General features: G+C 41.5%; 1 protein-coding gene and 1 long non-coding RNA gene across 5 annotated transcripts in view; one reads left to right on the top strand and one right to left on the bottom strand.

Moving 5' to 3' along the window:
• HGD (homogentisate 1,2-dioxygenase) overlaps positions 1-25997 on the bottom strand; it is a 44015-nt gene extending 18018 nt beyond the window's left edge. For all 4 annotated transcript variants that reach the window (XR_011529465.1, XR_011529464.1, XR_011529463.1 and 1 more), the window contains exons 1-5: positions 25806-25997; positions 19799-19870; positions 18904-18992; positions 15105-15210; positions 1321-1380 (exon numbers count right to left, since the gene is read on the bottom strand). Coding sequence is in view for 1 of the 4 variants with exons in the window: in XM_008514636.2 (XP_008512858.1) it covers positions 1321-1380; positions 15105-15210; positions 18904-18992; positions 19799-19870; positions 25806-25820 (342 nt within the window). In the remaining 3 variants the exon portion in view is untranslated. The remainder of the gene's footprint in view (positions 1-1320; positions 1381-15104; positions 15211-18903; positions 18993-19798; positions 19871-25805) is intronic.
• On the top strand, positions 19813-24059 carry LOC139077133 (uncharacterized). The gene is made up of 3 exons (XR_011529467.1): positions 19813-19946; positions 21275-21436; positions 22790-24059. It is a non-coding gene; the product is annotated as an uncharacterized lncRNA (long non-coding RNA).

Raw genomic sequence — 25997 nt, 5'->3', positions numbered from 1 at the left:
AGTCCTAACCTCTGATAATCTCTGATAATCTCTAATAATTGAATAGCGCAGAGGAAAGCATTCTGACCAACCATAATCCTCTCTGCTGATAATCCACAGTCCCAGAAACCTGAAGACATGGACCCCCTGAAAACAGCCCTCGGCCCCAAACCTGCAGATGGAGAGACCGAAAGGAGGGAGCTCTGCTTCTCCAGATAGCCATAATTCACACAGGGTGGGAGACTTCTTTTTGTATTTCAACACAATTTGCAAGTTTGGGGCCTATTTAGATGAGTCTACACAGAGCTTGGAGCACTTAATCTGGATAAGGAATTCAACATGATGTGAACAATCTGGACTAAGGCTGGGTACCTGGACTCTCCCTGAGTAAGTCATGAGCTGAGGTTGATCTGCAGAACCCTCCACTGGCTTCTTTGAGCCCCACCTCCTTATAGCTCCCCTTCCCCTCCTCTGCACAGGCTTTGCTCTGAGCACAGGTGTTCCAATACTGCCAGCACCTATAACTACCAAGCAGAGCTTCCACTTAGCATTGTACTAACTCGAGTGCCACCCTTAGATGGTGCGATTCTAGCCCAGGGATCCATTTCGGGCAGTTTGTGAACTTGGATGGGAAAAAAAATTATGCATTTATTTCACTAATCTCTGACTGAAATATATCATTTCCTTCAATTAATGTGAATGTAAGCAACAAACCACAGCGACATTAGAAATGCCTGTAACCTTTTCACTGACAGAAACATGGATATTTTTATATTACATTCCGTTTGTTATAGATATCCCAAAATATCGTTTATGCTCATACTTCTAATAACCATAGTTATTAGATCTTTTCGTAGATCTTGTGATTTACTGCATTAATAAGAAAGCATGTCTATTACCATAAACCATACTAAATTAGTTATTTTAATATTTTTATCATTGCATTTCAATATAATTGGCTTCTTTGTAATTTTGTATCATTTATTTTATTCCTTTAAAAACACAGGCTTCACCAGACTATCAAAGGAGACTATGGAACAAAAAGGTTAAGAACCCCTATTCTAACCAAATACAAAGGAACCTGAGGTAGGTAAGTGCTCAATTTCCTTTGGCCTGTGGAGACGTTGTAAACAGCTTACGGGTGCCCTTTGGTGTCAGGGGCCATATGGTGCTGGTAAGTAAGACATCCCTCAGCTAGCCCCCGAAAACAGAGGCAGGTGGAGCTGTCTCTGCTGCCTGCCTCGAAGGCTGCTTCTGCTTGGCATTCAGCCTGCAAATGGCTGGATCACTCACCGCGGAAGAGAGGAGAGCAGTGGGAAGGTGTGGATAGTATTGACTTACACTCACGAAGTCCGCTTTCTTCTGAGACGCTTTTGGAATCTCAAATGGTTTCCATCTAAGCTGGAAAAAAAAATGCACATACAGGAAAATTATTTCACAAGGGGAAATCAAAGACTTTTTAAATAAATACCATCGATTACACAGCAAAAGGGCAGCTGCTCCCTCTGGAAGGCTCTACTTGTGATTTTGTTATTTTAAATTTAATAATTATCCATCATTGCCTTAAAGAGGCTCAGCTGGGTTCTGTGTGTATCTGTGGTGTGCGTGTGTGTTTTTAACCTGTATGTATATATATTGTCTTCGTTCTTTATCACTTTAAGGTACAAAAATTAAAAAAAGATCATTGCTTCTTATTTCAGAAGCTGTTTGTTTCTTTTAACATTTTGCTCCGGCATATCAGTGAGTTTTGACTGATGCTGCTTTTCATGCTATTTATAATCAGCTCCCTTTCCTGGCATGCCAGCCTCTCTGTGTGGGCTCCCAACACTGCAGGGGAAGCTTCTACTTCTACTTCCAGCCCTTGGAATTTTGAATTATTTCTTTAAGAGAATGAAAAAGCACCCAGCTGAGATTGGATTTGGTAAATGTAGCACCAGGTTCAATTTCTTCACCAAACCCCGCGTTTGTCCCCAGGTTGCCTGACGGTTCAGTTTAAATCACAACAACCTTTAATTTAATAATGAAATGATCGAAGAAAGTGGGGAGAAAAATCAGCAGGTCCAGGCCCTACTGGAAGTGTCAGCCCAGCACTTATTAATCAACTTGGCAGCAGGCCTGACCCCACCAGGCTGGTAGCTGATAAACCTAGCAGCCTCAGGACATCTCATGGAATGACCTGCATCCCAAGGGCTGACTCCACTGGCTGCAGTGCCTGGTTGAGGCAGGCCGGGCAGGGCCCCCATTAGCTCATGGGCACAGCTCATTCTGTATTTCAGAGAGGTGGCCATGCGGGAAAGAAGCAGCAAGTGGCAAAGGCGGTGCTGGGATTATCCTGCCTGTCTGACATACGCAGTCAGGCAGCAGCCTATATTTCTTAAAAGTAAAGCAGGATTATCACATTCTGGGTCTACTTAAAAAGGATGTAAAATGTTCATTTGAAAAACATTATTGAAATCGTGCTTCAGAAAGAAGGAAAAGGTTTAGGACCAACTCATTAAAGATGCTATTTCCTGGGGGAGGAAGGGGAACTGGAGAGCAAGGATCTAGGACAGGGTTTCTCAACCTTGGTATTATTGACATTTTGCAATTCTTTGTTGGGTGGGTGCGGCCTGTCCTGTGCATTGTAGGATATTTAGCAGCTTCTCTGACCTCTACTTGCTAGATGCCAGTAGCACTCCTCCAAGTTGTAACAACCAAAAATGTCTCCAGTCATTGTCAAACGTCACCTGGGGGACAAATTTCCCCTGGTTGAGAACCATTGACCTAGGAAGATACTCATTCCCCTGACATCAGGAAGGGCCACAGCTAAGCACTGCTGGCTTTTTGAGGGGAGGTTCTGGTCTACTATCAACCATTACCCGCTGCTTCCCTGTATAGTAGCAGTGCAGAGTTTGTATACCCAGGAAGGTTGTCTGGAAGAGAATACTACCTAGAATCTTGGTTCCAGGAAGAGTCATCATTCTAGATTTTCCAATGAAAGGAATTTAAGTATCAGATCAAGGGTTGGCTGGGCAACTTTTAGATCCATCCAGAGATTCTGAACCCCGTTTACCCATGAGAATCACCTTGAGGGTCTCTGAGACCCAAGACCAAATTAAATCAGAATCTGTGGAAGTGGGGCCCAGGTATAGATATTGTATAAAGGGTCTTCTAATATCCAGGTACAGTTTAAGAATCAGCACACCCAACTCAGAGATTCTGTGGTTCTTGTATTGCTGAACCGAGCATCCTGTTCAGAAAAGTCCACTCCATCAACCAACCAACCAATTAATTAGTCAACTAAATTATGGTAACTTGGGCCAGACATGGCAGTGATGTGCCAGTTACCAAATAGCCAGGATGGTTAAATAATACAAGTCTAAGAAACAAACCTAAAAAGAGAAAGAAAGGAGAAAAAGAGAGGAGAAATCCCAGTAAGAGGGGAAGCACTGCCTGTTTTGTTGCACTGAGACAACACCTTTGTAGATCTTCCCAAAATTAAAATACCTGTTGTTGGTAGAAATAAAGTCCTGGCCCCTGGAGAAGAGGTTCATCTTCTGTGAGTGGGGATGACTGAACCAGAGGAGCTGATGGGTTGGTTTGATTAAGCTTTTGCTGGTCAGTTTTTCAGTCTTCTGTAGCATGTCAGCCCTCAAGTCACGAGGAGAGAGAGCCTGGGGTGGCAGGTGAAGGGCATCTACACGATGATGTCAGAAACATGCCTTCAATAGGGCCCACATCCTGGATGAGGCAGTGGCCTTGAAGAACCTTGTCTAATGCAAAAAGTGATGCCCTTCAAATGGTGGACATGGTATAGAGAAAGGACTAATTTATCTGCTGGGTCTGATGGCAGCAGATCATACAGGGCCTATATTCAGCATATCATGAAGGATAATAAAGACCCCAAGGTGGTTCTGATAAACCCAATACCCACAAGAAGCCAGCTTTGGATCTTCAGGCAAGAGATATGGGTCAGGGGCTTTGATGTGAAATCTTGTTGAAGGTGAGGAGGGAGATTTGGGGAGAGGATAATCAAGAAGAGTCCATGGAATGGAGGATAGAAATATCTCCTGCTAAAGCTAGATGTTCAGCTTAATTGCATGCTGTGGAGCAGTGACCCTCTGAGTCAAGGCCAGTCCAAGGGGGCTGTGCATTGGGCTGAGCAGGAGACCTGACTTCTGTTACCGCCTCTGTTCCCATTTACTCTGTGACCTCAGGCAAATCATTTTCTCTCTCTGGATTGTGTTTTTTCTTACATGTAACAATGGACTGCTGGAGAAACTATAATTCTATAATTCTCTTCAGAGAAGAGCTTCTGAAAGTGATAAAGGATGCTTGTTAACTGATTTAGTCCTATAACTTTTTAACAATGTATTTTATCCATACCATATATTATTGCTAAATAGCCCCACACACAGAATTTAATTATTAAATATTTCAAAAACAATGAAATCAATTGTAGTACCTAATACAATGTGTTGACTATAGTGGATGTTAATAAGTTAGTGAATAATTGAATGAATCAATAAGTATAAGGCACTGAGAACATTGTTAATATCTCAAAGAACAAGACTAAAGCAAAATTGTGAGTTTTTGGAAGTCAAAATGACATTTAGGCAATAGCTAGTAAATTGACAAATGTTTCTAAAAGTCCAAAGATTATTTCTAAAATATGTCAGTTCTTTATATATATGAAAACCTCTCAATTCTTCCATATTCTTTCTGATTTTCTGTCCAGTTGTTCTATCAACTGTTGAGAGAGAGGTGTTGAAGTTTCCAACTATAATTGTAGATTTTTATACTCCCCTTTTCAGTTTTACCATTGCTTTACATATTTTCCACCTATATTCTGCAAATTCCATTGGAAAATAAACTTTTATCTACTATAAATCAAGTAGTCAAAAATAACTTGAAAAACATCTTCAAGGGAGTCCAAAGTTAGACTTAAAAATTCTTCAAGGTTGCCAAAGGAGAAAGACAGAGAATCAGTGGCAACATTTAATGATCAAGATTTGAAACTCATGCTCAAGGATGAAAAGTTAAACAGAGAATTAGCCTCAGTATTTCCAGAGTCAGAAGACCAGGATTTGGACTAGATGATCCAAGTATCCCTCTCAACACTGAGATTCTTTGATTTACTGAGATTCCCTTCAAAATTGCCTTGGACTCAACTAGATTAGATGAGTTAGATACTCTCAACAACACTGGCTAGCTAGCGGTAGACACATCATCAGAAGTCAATGCCATTCATCTGAGAATTCAGAAGTAACTTGTAAATGCAATAGTGATCAAAATGTGTAAGCCATTATTAGCAGCAGCTATGGCTAGGAGACGCCCAAGGTCACTCTACAGTGAGTTTCAGTCCAGACTAGATAGGTGGAGGGGTGAATAAAATAACACAGTGGTTCACTAAATTCTTTAGCAAATCTATCAATTTGAGGATAAAGGCAGCATGATTTATTTGGAGAGAAATCAGGCTTTGAGTGACTCATTGGAGTTTTTGAGGTAATAGGCGAGAGCACAGGTAAGGAGGATTCAAGTTCTGTACTTTATTTAGACTTTCAAGTCTTTCATGAGGCTACAAAAAAAGATGAGCCTTCATGGGATTTGTATAACATTTTTTCATGGATGGAAGCCTGGATTTCCATTTGACCTTGCCCTCGAGTATAAAGCTAAAGGCATTACATCCATTACTCAGCACCTAGCATACAGCATGAAACAGAGTGGTCATTCAATAAATATTTGTTGGATGACGTTTAATTCTCACAACAACCTTCTGAGACTCCTATGATTATTATCATCTCTATTTTAGAAGTGAAAAAAATGGATGGTTTAGAGCAGTTTTCTCTGCTAAGAACTGATGCCAACACTCTCTCAGCCTCTCTTAATAACCTACACCCTGAGCCCTTTAATCTCAGCCTGTCTTGATCTGCTTCTCAAATTATTCATAATCTCCTTGGCTCTTGAACCCAGGCTTTGCCTCCTTTTTTTTTTTTAAGATTTTATTTATTTATTTTTATTTTTCCTTCTCCCCAAAGACCCCCAGTACATAGTTGTATATTTTGGTCGTGGGTCCTTCTAGTTGTGGCATGTGGGACACCACCTCAGCATGGCTTGATGAGTGGTGCTGGGTCCATACCCAGGATCTAAAATAAAATGGTAAAACCCTGGGCCGCCAAAGCAGAGTGCGCGAAGTCAACCCAAGGCCAGCGCCTTTGCCTTCTTGTAATAGTGTTATACTTGGTCTTCCAATCTGACCCTTATTGAACTGCTCCTCTAGTGCTGAGTTGCCCTGGCCCGGTCTGACTCCTGAGACCTGAATCCTGCTAAGGTCCTTCAGTGTCTCCATTCTTGTCTAATCCCCTTATATTAATTCATTCAAATGACTTATTGAACCTCTCCATATGCCAGGTTTTATACAAGGTGCTGGAGGTGAACATGACAGTCTCTGCCCTCAGGGAACTTATTACAGAAGATGCTGGAAGTGTGGACATTTTCTGATAGGAAAACAAGAAAATGGATAAGTAGAAATGACTTTGGAAGAGAAATGCAAACAGGAGTGTTCCCTCAGGAATAATTCCTGGCACAGGGCCTATTTAACATTCTTATACATGAAAAATAAGCGACACACACAATGAAATAATCTGGTTTGCAGACAGCTCCAACATCTTTCCAAGGAGCGAAAGGCAAGTTAATGGAGATGTACTGCAAAAAGAGCCAGCAAGCTGTTCACAAGGGCTGAACAGGGCTATGTGCACTGCATTGTTGGCAAACACCAGTGAATGCATTTATGGAAATGCAAACTATTCTATTTATAGGATGACAGGATCTGAGCTATCAGGGAGTCAATTCAACAAATACTTATGATTCTACTGTTGGGAAGGAGGCATGTTCTGGACACTGCAGGCCATCTGAAGATGATGGAGACATAGATCCCACTGTCAAATACCCTGAGAAATATTGAAACAGTTCAATGAAGAAAGTGGTATTTAAGATGAGTCTTAAACTATGGGTGGGATTTGGGTGGGTGGATATTAGCAAAGGAAGAAGAGAAAATTCCAGGTAGAAGAAAGCATAAAGCACTCAAACAGGAAAAGTTAGAGAATTATTTTGGAATGGTGAAAGTTCCAATATAGCTGGTAGGGAAAGGACATGAAGAGAGTAAAGGGTTTGAAAGATATGATAGTGAAGCAGGTTCTTGATCAGCTGTCTTGGGAATCTGCAATTGATTGGTTGGGCAGTGGCAGGGAGGAGTCACAGCAGGATTTAAAGGTTTTCTAGAGGACAAGATAGTAAACTGAATCTGGCAGCAAGGTGTGGGATAGGGTGGGGAAGAAACACAGATCAGTTAGGAAGTCATTATAACAGTACTGATAAGAGGAAATGAGGTCTGAACCAGGTGGTGTTAAGAAAAGGAAGGAGAGTATAACAGAGCCAACATACATGGAAACCACCTAGAGAGACTCCTGGGTACCCCCCTAGACCTACTGAATTAGAATCTCTAGATAGTGAGTCTGGGGAATCTACATTTTCAATAAGTTCTCCTGGTAATGCTTATGTATACTTGGGAATCACCATTCTATGGACTTGGAACCTAATTCAATGTATGGGGAGAAAGAAAGAAGTTCTTAAAGATGACTCTAAGGATTCAAATCTGGGTGTGTGTAAGAATGGTTGTGTCACTAATAAAGAAAAGCCAGGAAGAGGAGAGAATTTGGATGGGACTATGATGACTTCAGTATGGAACCTGTTGAATTGGGACAAGTACACAGCAATGTCCAAAGTAGGTTTCAAAGTTAGGGGAGAGATTTGTAAAACATATTGCAGAGAGGTGATAGTTAATGTCATGGGTATTAATGATATTTGTTAGATTCTAAAAGGTAAAATATGGGAGATGTGGAAGATAGCAAGAGGGAGATGAAGAGGTTGATAGAGTGTAAACGAGGTTCTACAATGAAAGTAGCCCCACAATGGCTTCCAAACCCAAGGTGATGGGACTGACTTCCTGTGATGTAGCCTACCAGGTTATACTAAGTTTTGGGTTGGAGTTATGGTGGGTGAAGTTAGATCTCTATAATTCTGCCTGCTGAAGTCTGCGTATATGAGAGGGGTTGTGGAGGAGGGAAAGGTGGGAAGCAGAGTGGGCTAGTAAAAAAAAAGAGTTCCTCCTCTTAGTTCACCCAAACTGGGTATTTCTTAGCAACAGTAATTAACCCTTCATCTCTAAGGCAAAGAGAGTCCAATGAAAGTGGGCATCACTAACTGGTATTTGGAAGGAAAGGGGGAGGAGGCAGAGGGAGAGTGTTTTGGGCTGAATTTTCTCCTAAAAATTCATATGTTGAAGTTCTCACCCCCAGAACCTCAAAACGTGACGGTATTTGGAGACAGGGTCTTTACAGAAGTAATTAAGTTAAAATGAGGTCATTAGGGTGGGTCCTAATCCAATATGACTCGTGTCCTTATCAGAAGAGGAAATTTGGACATAGCGACATACAGAGGGAAGATGAAGTGAAGACACAGGGAGAGGCAACCACCTACAAGCCAATGAGAGAGGCCTCAGAAGAAAACAACCCTGCCAACATCTTGCTCTCGAACCTCTTGCCTCCACAACTGTGAGAAAATGAATCTTTGTTGTTTAAGCCACTCAGTCTGCAGTACTTTGTTATGGCAGCCCTAGCAGACTAATTTAGAGGGGAGGGGGCAGATGGGAGTGAAAAGAAGGAGAAGAAAAGAAGAGGGTAGAAAGACAACAAGGACGAGGAAGCGAGGAGCAGGAGAGACGAGGTACTTCCTTATCTCTCAGGAGGGTGACTGGGACAAGGAGGAGGCAAGAGCATCTAGTTCTGGACCCTGGAGATCACCTATTTTGTAAGTTTGTACAATGTCATAGAACACAGGAAAGTTCAGAGATTCAGGAAGTAAAGAGGGAAGTCAACTGTTCCAGGCTTTGGGACATTGAGGAGCAAAGGATTGTATTTAGCCATGGATGATTTATATTAGTGAAAACGGAAACAATTTAAATAACTGACAACAGAGAAATTACCTTATAAACATATATTGGATTATAATGCCACATTAAATATTATCCACACTCAAGCAATTTAAAAAGACATGGAAAAAGGCACAAAATACGATGTTTGAATTTAAAAAACCAGAATGCAAAACTTTGTTGCAGCATGAGTTTAATTCAGTAAATATATAACTCACTTTTTTGTTTGTTTATTTGATTGATTTATTTATTTTGTAAGGAAGATTCACCCTGAGCTAAGGTCCATCGCCAATCCTCCTCCTTTTTTGTTTTCTTTTGCTTGAGGAAGGTTAACGTCTGTGACCTAACATCTGTGCCAGTCTTCCTCTACTTTGTATGTGGGATGCCTCCACCACATGGCTGATGAGCAGAGTAGGTCCACACCCGAGATCCGAACCCACGAACCCTGGGTAGCCAAAGTGGAGTGTGCAGAACTTTAGCCATCTGGCCATGGGGCCAGCCCCTGTAGCTGATTTGTTTGAAAGAGCATTAATATAAGAGTATACACAGCTTCTTGCCCTTCTCTTCCCTGCTCCTCATGGAAAATTGTGATTTGCCCATTCCACTCATCTCAGTCCACTGAACTCCAGTCCCACCATGTAGATCAATGTTATGTGTGTGTTTCCCAGGAAAAGGGGATGGGGACCTACTCTGCAAGTGTCATTTTCCAAAGGCAGAAGGGAGGAGGAGGAAGCGACCCATGAGCCAGTGGTCCAGGCCTGAGGAGCTTGGGAAACACGAGAGGTGAGATGAGAGAGGACTTGAGGTGTGAGAGGATTGGAATCTGGGAAAAATTGGGGAAAGGGGATTTTAAAAAGTATAGTTGTAGGTCATATATTGAATATTCTTTAATGTTTTCAGGAGAAGCAAATAAATATTGGAATTATTTTCAATTACTTTTGGCCTCTAGCTACATAGGACCCCAGACTTTATTTACTTACATATACGTACAAAGAATAAGACTGGACAGAAAGAAACCAAATCATTAGAAGCGGTAAATTCTGCACTGGTGAGACTATTGGGAACAGACACTTTTATGCAAATTTTGAATAAAAATGTATTAATGGTGGGGGGCTGTATTATTGTTGTTTAAAGAAGGTATAAATAGTTTCATTAGAGTGGTCCGGGCAGGCTGAGTCGCAAAATGTTAAGGAGTGAATATGGGTGTTAAAGTGGGTTTAGATGACCTCTTAAGAAGTCTGTCTATGAATAGGAGAAACTTGGACAAAAGCTTAAAGAGGTGGGAAACCCAAGACACTTTTGGAGGGAAGGGGCTTTTAGAATGGGGAAACCTAAACAGTTTGACAAATTAGACAGCAAACACCCTGTAAGGTGTATTGTTTTGAAACGTTCTTGATAATTTGTGTGTCCTGGAGGCAGAGGCAATTTTATGATGTGGTCTTTAATTAGCTTTGAGGGGTTTATCACTTGGTCCAAATTATACTGGTTGAAAACTAAAAGGCAATTTCCTCAGCTGAGGCTTAACTGGGTCAAGAATCTGACTTTCCAACAGTCAAGAGGTTAGGGATGTTGATATAAGAAAGACAAACTTTAAAGGACTCTGACCCTTAAAGAGGAATGCTGATTCCAGACTGCTCATTCAAATCTGTAAAATCACAGTTAAATTGGATCCAAATTTGTCCTTTAAATTCTGAGATTCCAGAAGTCAGAGGAAGGTGCATAATGAACAAAATTAGGTATATGTTTTGTGTGAGATATTAAAGGATTAAACTTGCCATGTCCACAGGCTGAACATCAAAAAGAGTTTGCATTAATTTTTAGACAATTGATTAAATATGTGCTAAAAGAAAATGAAGGTTTTGGGGCATCGTCCCCAGTCTTTCTGGGAGGGTATCGAAGATGACAGTGATGACAGCATATCCCATGATGCTCCCTTGGAGGAAACAGTTCTCAGGTCTTCAAATTCCCAGAGATGACTAATGTGGGGAGTTGGTGAAGCTGATGAACTATTTGATTTGGTCTGTGACAGGTGAAGACATACCTACTCTACAGGCTTCAGCTGGGAAGAAGTATCAGATGAGTACCTAAATATAATTTTCTCAGATTTTCTCAGTGAGAGTCTGGAGTACATATTTGGAAGAAGTTATGAGAGGGGAACAGTGATAAATGCAGATTGCTGTGGTTATTAATGAGGCATAAAATTGGAAAGAGACATTAACTTGTCAAGAAGGTGTAAATGAAAAGAAAAAAGGATAGATACAGCAAGAACAGCCAGGGTGTGTGTAGCAGGGCAAGGGAAGCAGGATGGTATAGGTCACAGAACAGGAGGATGATAAACCACTACCTTGATGGAGCTGGTGGCCACAGAGGCGCTACCAAGTTCTGGGGCACCTCTGTCCCAAGGTGTGTGAGCACAAGGTGGAAAACGGGCAGGGGAAATAATGGAGAAGGAATTCATTTGGTGGCCACCCTATGGAAACTGTTTGAAGGGATTCAAAACAGGAGAAAGGTAACAAGTTCAAGGAGAAATGCAAGGCAAGGTTAGAATGGAAAACATGGGGAAGGGGTGGGAAACAGATATGTACTGAGGATCTACTAGAAAGCAAGCAGAAACTTGATGAAGCTGTTTTGATGCCTCTGTGTTAACTCAGACTTTTTAATGCAGTTGTGTCAAACTTCCCTCTCAAAACGTATGTTAACGATTTATGAAATCATGAATCAACATGCACAAATGGCATACTTGCCTCTCACCTACGATGGAGACTTTCATTTTCTACTTTGTCAATTTCTACATCATTTGAGTTTTTATAAGTATATATTATTTTCATAATAAGACAAAACCAGAAAAATTCTATCAGAAAGAAGTTAGTTTCCATGGATAAGCCACCTATACCCCTCAAATAATCATTATAAAGGAATGTATTCATGTTAAATAAAACGTATTGATAGTAGTCATAAGATGATAATAATATATAATAAAAGCATATTACACATCACACAGTAGAGTCCTATCACACGCATTTTCCTTAAAGGTTAGGTTTAAAACCGAACCCCCACCCCAAATAAAATTATATAAAATAAGTGTGGCTCCACTCTTGCCCAGACAACCACAAACAAGTCTATTAAGGCCACAGAAGCTTAGATGTCTGGTATGGATGGTATGAGCAGGCAGGGGCATGGGAACTTCCCACTCCACCCCATTTACCACTAGTTATTTGATAGTATCTTAAAAGTCCCAGGATTTGAATTCCCAAACCTCTGCCTATGGATTTTCCTATAGTCCTTTTTTTAGTCTAGCTCAATCATTCTCAAATTTAGTATACATAAGAATTACCATACAGGGTAGTACACACAAAACCAAGTATCCTATATTTTATGGGTGATTTAAGGGATTTCTCAGAGGTAATTTTGTTTGTGCTTAATTTTTTGTCTTATTTGCTGATTTTACAACCACCCTGTTCCTTTGTATAATAGGAGATTTGGTTTTACTTTAGAGAACTGTCAAAAACTTAATTGGGGATTTTCTATGCCACCTGAAGAAAATAATTAGAAAGCTTATTGTAGTCCAAATACCCTCTCAACCTTCCAGAGCTAGTCTATAATAAATGCTTAATTTGGGGCTGGCCCCGTGGCCGAGTGGTTAAGTTCGCGCGCTCCGCTGCAGGCGGCCCAGTGTTTCATTAGTTTGAATCCTGGGCGCGGACATGGCACTGCTCATCAAACCACGCTGAGGCAGCGTCCCACATGCCACAACTAGAAGGACCCACAATGAGGAATACACAACTATGTACCGGGGGGCTTTGGGGAGAAAAAGGAAAAGATAAAATCTTTAAAAAATATAAATAAATAAAAATAAATGCTTAATTTATTTAGCTTGACCAGGAATCCTACCAAAGTACAAGTATCCATCCTCTATATGTTCTAGTGGAAGATGGAATCCTGTTGTTAAGCAGTCAAGTCTATTTATTAATCAAAAAACAAACGAGTACGACTATTGTAACTCTAAGAAAGAAATTAGAGAACTTGAGCTGTAACCACTGAGTCGTGGAGCAGATTCTCAGAGGATAAACAGTGACTTTGGCTAGAATGATTTATGGCCCTTTATGAGCTGCGTAGGGAAGTAAATGGTTAAATGAGTGAGGTAGAGGATTAAATGATGGTCTGCCAGATGCATTCCTAACGCCAGGGTGCAGGAGAGAAGGTCATAAGACGGGCTTGGATGAGGCGCCCACGTGAGACTCAAGGACAAGCTCAAGAAAAATTCCCCAGGTTTATTGTGCAATTGTGTCCTGTACAAGGGCCCTGCCAGGTGGAAGGGGAAAGGGGCAGGAACTGAAAGCCTGGCCTTGTGTCTTGGCAGGGGACTGTGCCTGTGGGGCTGAGGGCTAGAGCAGGGGCTGATTTTTTCCCATATGCTCAAAGGCAATATATAAACCAGTGGTAGACTGGAAGATTTCTGTTTCATACATTAAACTTCACACAAGTTTAACCGTCAGTTATTTAGACAAAATATCCTGTGTCCAAAATGGCTGTGAGGTGGATAATATTTCAAACTGTGGACTCGCATTTTTTTTCCACTCTGAATGCCTCCCTTCTGAAGCAGGGTGAGTAGCAGTCAAGCAGGTACTTAATGCCCTAAGATTTCCATAATTAGGGAAGAGATGGAGGAAGCAGGAAACCAAAGGTGACTATGAATTGTTCTGGCTTTTGTTCTACAAAAAATCTAAGCATTTAGGGGAAGGGGATTTGTAGGTATAGACAAAATGTCTTGGTAAGCTAAGGGGAGGCAGCATATTTCCTTGGGCTGTGGCAAGGAGAGAGCAAGAGAAAGGGAGAGAGACAGAGGGGTTGATTTGTGTTGATTTTGAACACAGTGTGGACTTTAAACCTGTGACCTGGCAACTGCCAGAAGGAGGGAATGGCTGTGTGGCAGATCCAGGACGACAGGACCAGAAGTGGCCTTGCAGATGATTCCATGCCCAAAGCTGACATGACAGTAGCAGAACAATGGGCATCTCAACACTACCCAGTGAGGGAAGACCAACAAGGCCCAACTCCCACTCCGACTTTGGCATTGTTTGAAACCAGCAATTCCCAAACAAGACTGAGACACAGATGTTTTCTGCCAATTTGGCGTATGGGGACCTCAGTATGAAAAATAATATAAAATGAAGAAAAAATTTACCTGAATATAAATTCTGAGATTTATATGTACTACCACTGGCTTTAAGTGAATATATCAAAATGGCTGTCTCAGAGTCATGGTTCTTGCCTCCTGTATGCCTGATACTGTACAAAGCATGTTCACATCTGTTCTCTCATGTACTTTTCACAACAGCACTGTGTGGCAGATGTTGTGATCATCCTGGTTTTCAGGTGAAACACCAAGGCTCAAAGACACAGTGGTAAGGAGAGGGGTGGGGATGCAAACCCAGGTCTGTTTTTCTTCCTGCATTGTATGCCTGTTATAAGCAGGGATGAAGGGAATACACGGGGGTTCTCGGAAGGTTAGAAAAAAAATAGAGCCCATTCTATTAGAGCATTGGGTCTGTCTCATTACTGAAAGTAGAGTATGTAAATAGTACTGATACACAGAATAAAAGCCCACTGGTCACTAGACCAAAAGGAAGGAACTCTTAGGCAGGGAATGGAAGTTGCTAGGTCTGCACAGAATGTGACAGCAATCTGTCACCACAATAGACTTACAGAATCCGGCTCAGACAACCAGCCTCTCATCCCTATATCAGAGGCCTCTTTTCAGATATGTAAGTGTGTTGAACGTGTTTTCTATATTCTTTGGTAAGTTTAGGTTAAAACAAACAAACAAACAAACCTAGAAGTATGTAGATATTTTTACCAGCGAATATAATTTCCATTCATCCAACTCACCAGGGCACTCCTGCAGAGTCTGGACCACCTCTGTGCCTACCTAAGAAGCAATTAGGCTAGAAAAACACAAGGTTATACCCACACACACCACACACACACACCTGCACAATCAATTCCAAAATTCCCACCCAAGTTTGAGCAAAAAAATAGACACACTTTAGCATTTATTTTTTTTAAAACTAATTTCTCAAAGACCCAGGCTTAACTTCAATATTTATATTTGAGGCTTTGGATATGTGGTATGCTCCAATTCACAGGACCAGGTTACCTGGTTGGGATCAGGATCAACTTCATCCCAGTTGTGAGTGACATGGCCTTGGTCAGTGGATTCAAAGGGCTTGTGAGAAACTGAAGGTAGAATCCTATACAGCCAGCTGGGAGGAAAACAAGGACACAGAAGTCTTAGGATGATGTTATGAGTGACGCACAGACTGGCTCAGGAAGTACTCTCAGGAAGATGCTCAAGTCACCAACGATCTGTGGGCTTTAATGTGAGAAGCAATGACACAGCATCACTTAATAGCCACTGCTGTCCAGGGCCCCAGCATCTTCTCACTTTCCTCTCCACCTATCCCTCTTCAAATCGAGGCTTGGTGCATAGTTATTCCCCTACTAACAACAAATGAAGCATCATCTTTCCCAAAGACAACTATAAAGGAAGCGGAAGTACCTTGAAAGATATCTGTGCAGGAAAATCCATAGACAAACGTCAGCTTGTATACGTCATTGGATACTAATCCTTGCTCTAGAAGGTGAGGACAATGACTCCGACGTAGATTGAGAGAATATGGGTGGTTTCTTTGGTATTTTTGAAATATAAATCAATTTTTTTCTTTAAAAATTATAAAAGTAACACATGCCAGAGGCAAAAATAATTCAAGTAATTCAAAAAGTCCCGAAAGGCAAATGGCTTTCTTCTTCAATTTCTTCAGGGCCAAACTCCTCAGAGGCATCAAGGTTAACAATTTTATTGTATATTCTCTCAGGTATCTCCAATGCATATATGAGCAAAATTGCCAAATCATCCTACCACTTTTTTCTCACAACAATAATGTGGGAGAGTGCCTGATTGCCCACATCTTCACAAATATGGAATACTATTAATAATTTTGGCCTTATAGGTAAAAAATAGCATCTTATTTTTATCCTGTATTTCCTTTATTATGAGTAAGGTTAAGAATCTGTATGTTTATTGGCCCTTTGTAATTTTTCTATAAAGTACTTGTATAAGCCCTTTACCAGTATTCTACTGGGTTGTTTGTCTTTTTGATATTAATTTGTCATAGGTTTAGGAAATTAACACTTCTGTACTCTAAAATTATAAGCCTATCTGTTCATGTTTTCTTAGGGTACATTTATAGCTTTGTTTTTTTCTTTCTTATTTTTTCAAGTTTTACTATCTGTATACATTAAGGTCTGAGCCAAAGATCTCTCTGCCAGGACCCGTATCTCAGGATTTAGGAAGAAAAGAAGATGCTGATGAAGGAACTCTGAAGGACACCAAAAGGAGAACCCTCCAGAAGTTGAGAGGGACATTGAAACTTACTCAGAGGGACCCAAGTCCGTTCAGAGGCTGTTACCCTGACAGAGAAGGAAGAGGAACACTACTTCTGACAATGGAAGCCCAGACCTACTTGAACAGACTGATTCTTTAAGCCCCAGGACAGTTTACTTCAGGGAGAAGAAACAGCCTGGCCTGGCCCCCCAGGGACTGGAGCTGGTTACTGAACCATTTGGGAGATAAAAGGGCCAGATTTGTTCAGTTTCCATTTGATTCCTCCAGTTCTAGATGATGTGACCTCAGACCTTGGATATCAGGCTATGCATAAACTAAGCCTCTCCAGCTTCTAGTAGTACACGGCGTTGAGAGCACATGTGTGCATCTTAGAACCAACTGTGGGATCCTGGGTGAGTTACAAAACTTTCTTGATCCTATGTTCCTCATCCTTATGTCCTAGGATTGTTGTGAGGATTCAGAGTTTATGTACCCAGAATGCCCACCACTTAGCAGGTGCTTACTATTAGATGTGTGTTGAATTGTCTGTCTATCCCTAATCATCTGGGTTTTTATGATGGGCCAAGTTTTCCTCATTCTCTATCCTGACTCTCACCTTCTCAGGACCTAAGGGATCAGCTAACTAATCTGATAACAATTAATCCCTGATAGATATAATCTCTTATAGTTCTGTGGGCGCCCTGCACTCTGTGGTTTAAATGAGTACTGACTATAAGAATTCTAGGCTTGCTCACCTATGGATGGGGCTAGTTTTGTCTTCCCACTGGGGATTTTTGAGCATTTTCACAAAATTCTTGTGGATATCTTTGGAGAGTTCTAAACAGATGAGTGAGCCATGCCTACTGTCCCTGGTTTTTCAGCTGAGTTTATAAAACTCCCCAAGCAGCACCACATGGCCCTGGATAGAGATTTAATTCAACTTCAGGGAATGGTGCCAGCTTCTTAATGAAATGCCAACAGCTCCTTTTCAGCCTCCTGGAACAGAGCTCGACTCCTGCTGGCTGAAGATATTGCTGAATAATGGGGGCAGGCAGCAGAATCTGGCGTCCAGGTGTCCCGTTAGTGAATGGGCCATAAAGTCAAGAACATAGTCATGGAGGCCAGTTGTCATAAATTAAAAGGGATAGGAATTGTCTGTGTGCTTACTTTACTTTGACTATTTGGGCTTGCAGAGAGAGATAGAGATGATTAAACAGCAATAGAATTAACCCCTGATTTTTGACAAGTGTGGAAAACTCTCTCTTCCTCCCTTCATGTACATATCTATCCAGAGAGAAGTGATATTGATATTGACCAGTAGCACAGCACCTGCCATATCTCACACTCGGTTCTCTGACAGCCTCCTAGGGATACCCTGCATAGGAGGGAGAAACTCTCTTATGGTGGCAATAATAATGATCACTATACTTAATGTTAATTGAGCATTCGCCATGTGCCAGGCAATGTGCCAGGCACTTTACACACATTCTTTCCTTTAATCCTCACCACAACTATGAAATACATACGACCACTACCTCTTTTACAAATGAACCAAAGGCTCTGACAGGGTAAATGACTTGCCCAAGGTCACACGGTTGGAAAGAGAAGGAACCACGATTTGAAATTGGGGGGCCTCACTCCAGAATGGGCATGATTAACCACTAAGGCGAACGATCTATCATTTGTGTGGTCTGTTGTGCTTTTGTAGTCACTATCTCATTTGCTTCTGAGGGGGGTTCTGTGGAGATAAACCCAGTCCCTTCCACTAGGCAGTACAAGACCGCCTGCCCTCCTCCGCAATCTCCAGTATCAGCAGCAGCCCTCTTCACAGACGCCCAACTTAAAATTCCCACAATTAGACACCACTTGTTTAAGTCACAACACTTACTGCCTTTCCCCAAACCACAACACCTACTGCATGCAACCCGCCCCCTAGGAGTTAATCAAGGGAGCGAGAGGTCATTGACCTGGCTCGTAGGATTAGGGCAAACGTGGAACATGACACATTGTGCTAATGAATGTGCTGGTTTCCAGCAAAGGGAAATTCCAAAGAATAAAAACCTTATTAATTCAAACCACGAGGGGCCATAGTACATAACCTTTCGACTACCCAAGCTTGGATTATCCAACATTTTCTTGCAAAGAACATAATACTTCTAGTCAGCTGAGGAAGATATTGTGCTGAAACTTCTATAATTATGAGTTAATTATTATTTTAAAAACAGTACACCAAAGTCCAAAATTCAACTGGAATTCAAAATTCAGAATTAAATCCTTAGGGCAAGACCAGACTATCGGGAACATTTCCTTCTGAGTACAAATGAGAATTTGTAAATGGAGCTGGATGTGTGTGTTTTCCAGGCTCTGTGTAGCTTCTCTCTCACCTTCTACCAGTAGCTTGATTCTAATGGGTGATGAGGCCCATCCTCCTGTGACTATGACCCAGAGCACAGCCTGTGAGAAGCAGGATCTTGGGCAGCCCTGGGACTCTGTGGCCCAGGTGTCGGAGGCAGCACTTAGTATTAGTCATAGCACCCACAGTCACAGGTCAGAATTAAGCTAATCCTTGTACCTTCTCTTATTGGTGCTCCTTGGACAAGTGAAAGCCGATCCTGAGAGCTGCTCAGCATACAGATTGTAGGGGCAGACTTGAGGATTATTCTAAAACAAAGGAGGCAGTAAATAACATCACTCCAATCAGAAAAGCATCCCACCTTCCCACCAAGCAACTCAGTGGGGGAACTTTGTCCTGGATGCTCTGGGCCACTGCACATGACCACCCCCAACCCCAAAATTTTTTAGGTAACTTTTTCCCCTGATTAGAAAACTAATACATGCTTATTGCAGAAAATTTATAAAATAAAACCCATTATCTCACCATCCAGAAATAACCCAGTGTTGACATATTAGTATATTTTCTTCTATTCTTATCCTCCAAAATAAGGACCCTATGATATGTGTAGTCCTGCATAATCAGGACTTTTTTTTTTTTAAGAGGAAATACTTTATTTTGAGCATTTATTTTTCATGCCATGAAATATTCCTCAAAAAATTTGGAAAAAATTTTTGTTTTCCATATTTTTGCTATTGTAACCAACACTAGAGTGAACATCTTTGTGCATACATTTTTTAGGACTGATTATTTTCTCATTGTTGTCATATCTTATGCTGTTCAAGGGGACTGCAAGAAATCCCCCTAACCCTAGACCTAGGGGATCCTCCTGAAAGTCCTACACTTAGTCTACTATTGTGGGTTGGGTACTTTGCCATAGGTAACCACTGTCCAACTTGAATGTTTGTATTGTCATTGTTCTGTATCCCAATTCTCTTATTGATTTGTGAAACTCCTAGATGGTTCACAGGCTAAATTATAAGAGCCATGGTGGGTAGAAGTACTTTGCCCTAAGGGCTGGTCATTCATTTCTACAATTCAGAGCTCTTTGAGCTAATATTCTATTCACTCATACCTGTCCTTCTGGCAGGGCACCTGGGCAGCGAGGGTCCTCTGAGGCACATTCATTCCCAAATCCAGAAATGTACTGCACATGACAAACACAAAAAGGCCACCATTAATGGGATTTAAAGAGCAGTTCATAACATTGACAGTCTACGAAGGTAAGAATTTCTATATGGACACGTATTTGTGTATGATGTTCCATCATAAGATCTTTGCTATGTCTTGGAGTGTGAACCATTTAGGAAAGATGATATGCTCTGTGTGAATTTTAAAGACTGCCAATTAATTGGGAAAAGAGTGCTGGATACTGCATAGACTCTCCACCCTTAGCTATACTTAGTCCATTTATGGGCTTTTTCCTAACTATGCTACTCCAAGAACAGGCTCTTGAGTTCTGGTTACATCAGAGAGTTCCTGAGAGGGGAGATAGCTCAGACATCACCTCAGCTCCAGATTTGCAGGATCTTGCTGGGCCTAAATTATAACCTCCCTGAGTTTGGAGCTTCCCTCTCTCTCCATACTCAGAAAAACGCAGCTGTAAAGAGGCATGTGGATCCAATCTGAGAGCAAAACCCTTGAGAGAAAGCTCTCCACACTAGTCTTGCTGCAGGTAGAAGCCTGCGTTATCTCGCTCATCTATGGAGCACATGTCTCTATATTTGTATCTATGTGGATACAAGACAATGAAGTCTGAAGATGTGCGTGGCTTTCAGGAGATGTGCCAGACGAGAATCTGTCCAGAAAGGCACAATGGGGTCTATTACGATTGCTATCTGTTTACTTTACACCCAGAGGAAAAAAGTTAGGGGGTTTCTCAAAAAAGTAAATTACGTGGAGCCCCTGTAACTTTTTCTTACAATATTGAACACTCTGTGAGTTCTTGTTCACTGTCTGGCTTCTCTGCTAGTTTGCAAGCTCCATGAAGTCTGGCACTATGACAGTCTTGTTTACTTCTATATGCCCCATGCCTGGGTATAGAAGGTACTCAATAGACATCTATTGTTTGATTTAGTTTTTCACTGAGAGCCTATTCTAATATGAGTGTATGTGTGCTGCTCTAGGTAGGGTTAGAACCCCCTTTTCTCTAACTTAAACATAAAAAAAGACTATTTTCTTCCCATAGTTGTTCTTAATAAATGTGCTTAATTTTAGCATGGAATAATGAAAGTGCTTCCTTGCTTAGTGAGTGAAATGCCACCATCTGAGCACATGTCTTTAAGAGAGATAAGAAGGATGGAAGTGGGTGGAGGGTAAGCCTTCTAGAGTTCTCAGCAGCATGGAGAAGGATGAGCTCGATGGAACACGCCTGAATGTGTGAGTGTTGATCAGGCCAACAGTCTATATTTGGAATCAAATGTGAATATCAAATGTGAAATGTTATGACCTAGAAAGCAATGGAAGTGAAGTTTTTCTTTTTGCCTCCAAACACATATTTTTTGTATATTTGAAAATCTATCAGCACTAAAAACACCAAGTTATTTTATAGACAGATTGGTTAACAGCGGTGGCATGAAGTTTGAAATGATTTCTTTGGGGAAATGGCAGAGACCATCCAGCATCCTGACTCTCCACTGAACACAATTTTCTTCTCTCTAAATGAACCTCATGCTCACCATCAACAGGATTGAATTTGAGCTGCTGAGAAATGGTAATGACTTCAAATTATCTTCAATTCTGTGGAGTGGGATTTTAGACCCATGTGTGACTGAAGACACTGAGTATGGCAGGGCCTTCCCTTGGTTTGCCTGGGCATTGTTTCTTTCTGCAGGAGAGGAAGGCTGGGGTGCTGAGGAACACAGCTGACGTTTCTGGTGGGCAAAGGTGAATTTACTCAACCTTCCCCATTCTTTGCAACTTCTGGCCTCAGAACAGAGTCCAGGGTTATACCCAATGTTTGGGACAAGGAAAAAGAGACTTATATGTGGTTCTGAAGCATTTGATTCAAATTGCTTTAAAAAACAGAAAAGAAAGTAGAAAGAACAGCTGGTGGTTTGGAAGGGAGCCACCCAGCTCTGAGAGAGGTGTGAGTTCTGAATCTGTTTCTCAATCTTAGCTGCCTGGCATTGGCTGAAGATGAGGGTGGAAACTGCTGAGTCACTCTCAAATCAGTCGGTTTTCCTAATCCTCTGAGAGAAAAATTACAGATGCAGTTATTAGGGCTTTAAAATGCCATGTCCCTGACTGCTGAAGGTATCAGAATTGAGGAAGCAGTGTTCTGCAGCTGTTCTCCCAAGGCTTGGAGATCACAGACAGAAGCTGAAGTCAGCTTATATTACCTGTGAAAATCCAAGTGCTCAATTCCAGCTGGTTCAGTGACTATGTACAAATATACCTCATACAAAAAACCCCCCAAAACCTAACATTAAGCAAATGTGTCTGTATGTTTTCTTCAGTCCAGATTTCTGAATAATTTGATCCAACACAAAAATATGATTTCATTTCCTTACAAGAGAATTATGTGCATCCTCTCTAAATGAAAGAACAAATTACTGAGCTCCGTGTAACTTGAGGACCATCAGTTCTTTGGCAGCTCCCTAGTATACAGCTTTTTAATTCTCACCTGGTCCCCAGGATATGATTTATTTGTCAGAGTGGTTTTATGAGGTGCTTTTCTCCTGACTCTGATTCTGGGTAACACCTCGATGGGACGAGCAGGTGGTACACCTCACTTCCTTTTACTGGGCATGAAGGAAAAAGAGAGAAATCAGGGTAGAGATGGAATTACAGCCATCTTTTTTTCCTGTGGAAATGTTACCAGCTCTTAGTTAATATCAGCCATGACATTGGTTCCCCTACAGTGAACATGACATGTATGGGGTTAAAAGTAAAAACCTGCATCCCAGTTCCCTGGGTCTTTAGTTACACTCGTATGTAAATATTTGTTTCTTTAGCCTCTGACTCCCAGAGCTTTACAACCAAATAGAAATTACAGATTGTTACAGCCCAGATGGCCTCAAACTGGGCTCCCACTAAAGTTGTAGCTAATCCCAGGACCTTGAAGTTCTTTTACAGAGAAACTAATGTCTAGAGAATATCAAGAAACCGAAGCTTCCCAGGCCCAACTCTTCAGCTTCCTGACGTCAGAGTCTACCTTCCACCACGGAGAAAAACAGCCAAGGACACTCATCTGAGAAATCCTTTGTCTCCTCTGCTGGAAGCAGCCCCAGACACAGGCCGACGGGAAAATGTGGACCAAGAAGTCCACGGTCCCCCTCCCCTACCTAAAACCCCAAATGAAAATCCCCACCCCCACGAGAAGCAAGCAACTTTTGGGGCACTGACCCTTTGCTTTGTTCCCTCTGCCTGGCAAAGTAAAGCTTTCCTTTTTCTCCCAAGACTCTGTTCGTGTTATTTGGATTGGCATCAGGATCAGAGACCGAACTTTTGGTAACAGCAACTATCTAGTATTTCCAGTTAGCTTTATTGGGAACATAGAATATAGATTGTTAGGGGAACTTGCAGATTATTGCAGGAGGCCGAATAATGACCCTCAAAGATGTCTATGTCTTGATCCCTGGAACTTGAGAGTGCTATCTTATATAGCGAAAAAGACTTTGCAGATATGATTAAGTTAAAGATCTTGAGGAGGAGATATCCTGGATTATTGGGGTGCACCTGAAATGTAATCACTAGTGTCCTTAAGTGAGGGAGACTTGATTACAGAAGAGGAAAAGGCAATATGGTGATGGAAGCAGAGGCGGAGTGATGCACTTGGAAGACAGAGAAAGGGGCATAGTCAAGGAATGTGAGCAGCCTCTAGAAGCTGGAAAAGGCAATGAAACAGCTTCTCCCCTTGAGTCTCCAAAAGGAACCAGCCTTGCCAACACCCTGACTTTAGCCCTGAAACTGATTTCAGAGTTCTGACCTCCAGAACTGTAAGAGAATAAATATGTGTTGTTTTACGCCACTAAATTTCTGGTAATTTGTTACAGCAGAAACAGGAAACTAATACTATAATTCTGTAGACCAGAGGGTCCCAGCTCTGTTTAATTGTTAGAATCACCCCAGAAGTTTGTTAAATACAGACCCAGACCTAGTGAATCAAAATATTTGGTGGAGCCCAAAGTCTGCATGTTAGCTCTTCATTCCAGAAATGAGGAAATCAAAACTCATAGAAGTGAAGCAACTTAAGACCATAGGGTGGTCTATTTTAAATTTAATTTTATTATTTTATCTTTTGAATTTTCTTTCTCTAGTTGTGCTGCTTTTATGTAAATGTGATTTTATTTGAGGCCTTGTGTTGACATATCCATTAAAATGAAGAAATAAAAGCTGAGAAATGTTGTTTTACTTATATAATGGTTATTGATTAGAATGACACAATCTGGCTTTCTGTGTTTGGATTTCTGATCTCTGGAGCTAACCTTTCCTTGTGGAGATTAGACAGCAGGCTGGGAAGAATGCCTTTGAAACTGAGAACAAAGACCAGCAGGCAATTTACATTGGTGTGCTGGTGCTGTGCATAATAAGTTGCTTAAAAATTTCAGCAGGGTAGGATTTTAGACATAATTTATTTATAAACAGTAAGGATGTTTCCAACCCCTGCTGAACTCACCCATAGGATTTTCCTCAGGAAACAAAGTTTTTATGCACTCTCCCTCTTCCAAGACTTCAGCTACTACGATTGATGTTATGACCTCCTGTATCTACTCTCCTAGACTTACCTATTCCCGTGAGACCCAGATCCATACATCTGACCACCTCCTGGGTGTCTCACCTTGGCTGTCTCGACAGCAACTCAAATTTAGCTGAAACCCTCTTGGTTCCCAGTACATGCAGGGCTTTCCATATGTGCTATGTCTGCACTCACTCACTGTGTCCTCCAGCCCACATCCCTTTTCACTCAGCCAATTTCACCTACTCTCTTAAGACTCAGCTTAGGAAGAAACTCCTTCAAGAAGTTTCTCTTGACCCCACCTAGGCCAGACTCAGTTCCTTTCCTATATTAATCTGTAGCATCATGTACTAACATATAACGTTTGCTGAATGAAAGAATTTAGAGTTCTCAGCCTTTCTAACTCTGGATCAGACATCAAGATAAAGAAACAAACTCTTTTACTTTGGTGTTGAGTGATTTCAGGATCCCTATCAATTAAGGAGATGTTTGATTTTTCAAACTCAGCATTAGGTGAAGGGCATTAGGGAAGTGCTCAAACCCCAGATTCCGGAAAGAAGGCTGGAGTCTGGCCCACATGGCTTGAGTCAAGGTTCTGGGCAGTTCTATTTAGTTTCACATGTGTGTGCTGGGCACTGATGCAAGCCTGGGCTGGACACTAGGCATTGTTTTAGACACTGGGGACTCTCTCTCTTTCCCTGACCTTAAGGCACTCAGTCTAGTAGATGCCATTCAGGCTCCTCTTGGACAAACCCAGGTTCTAATCCAGTCTCCATCACCTATCAGCAGTGATCTTGGGCAAGTGACTTCATCTCTCTGAACTTTACTTTTCTTGCTGGTTAAATAGAAATGAGAGTGCCTACATCCCAGATTTATTTTGAGGATCACAATATGAGTTAATTCATTAATAGCACATAACCCACACAAACTTTTCAACTGCACATTAAACAATAAAAGGGAATTATTGTGTAGAGGAAGTGCTAGGGCTTCTACTGGCCAAGGGTTGATTGTGAGCCTCAAAATGACTGAATAGAATAAGCATATCCAATTGGTTGGCTGGAGGCAGTCCAGGAAGCTGCAACAACAGGAAGGTGTCGGAGAGCAGGGGCTGCGGAGCAGACACAGTGAGAAATGTCCTATGATGTCTACAGATTCCCAAAACAATGTTTGAAATGAACAAAGGCAAGGGGTGGACAATAAAAGCTTCATCTCTTTTCTTTATTATCTTTCCCTCATCTCCCTAGCTCCAGCCGTGCCTACAGACACCATGGTGAAGCCTCTGGACACAGGGGTTTGGGCCAGAGCCTCTCTAAGTTCTAACTCTGACACTCTGGAATTCTCAGAGTCTTCCATAAGTTCTGGCTGAAGAAGCCACAGCAAACTTACCAGTAGAGTTTCTTACCTTCAACTCAGCCATTTTCCTTCTTCCGCAGGTGTGATGTCTTTAGGAAACCCAGGCCCAGATAGAGTATGAAGCCGAAATTCTTCTTTCTCCTTCACGCCACTCTCTGGATGTCGTTATTCCCACTGCTTCACTGTCTTCCCTGGTCAGCAGGCTGCTCCAACTAGCCACGAGAATTGCCTAACTGAGAGA

The sequence above is a fragment of the Equus przewalskii genome, chromosome 18 (genome assembly GCF_037783145.1).
Source record: "Equus przewalskii isolate Varuska chromosome 18, EquPr2, whole genome shotgun sequence".
Classification (NCBI taxonomy): Eukaryota; Metazoa; Chordata; class Mammalia; order Perissodactyla; family Equidae; genus Equus; species Equus przewalskii.
This window is presented reverse-complemented; position numbering and strand designations above follow the sequence as displayed.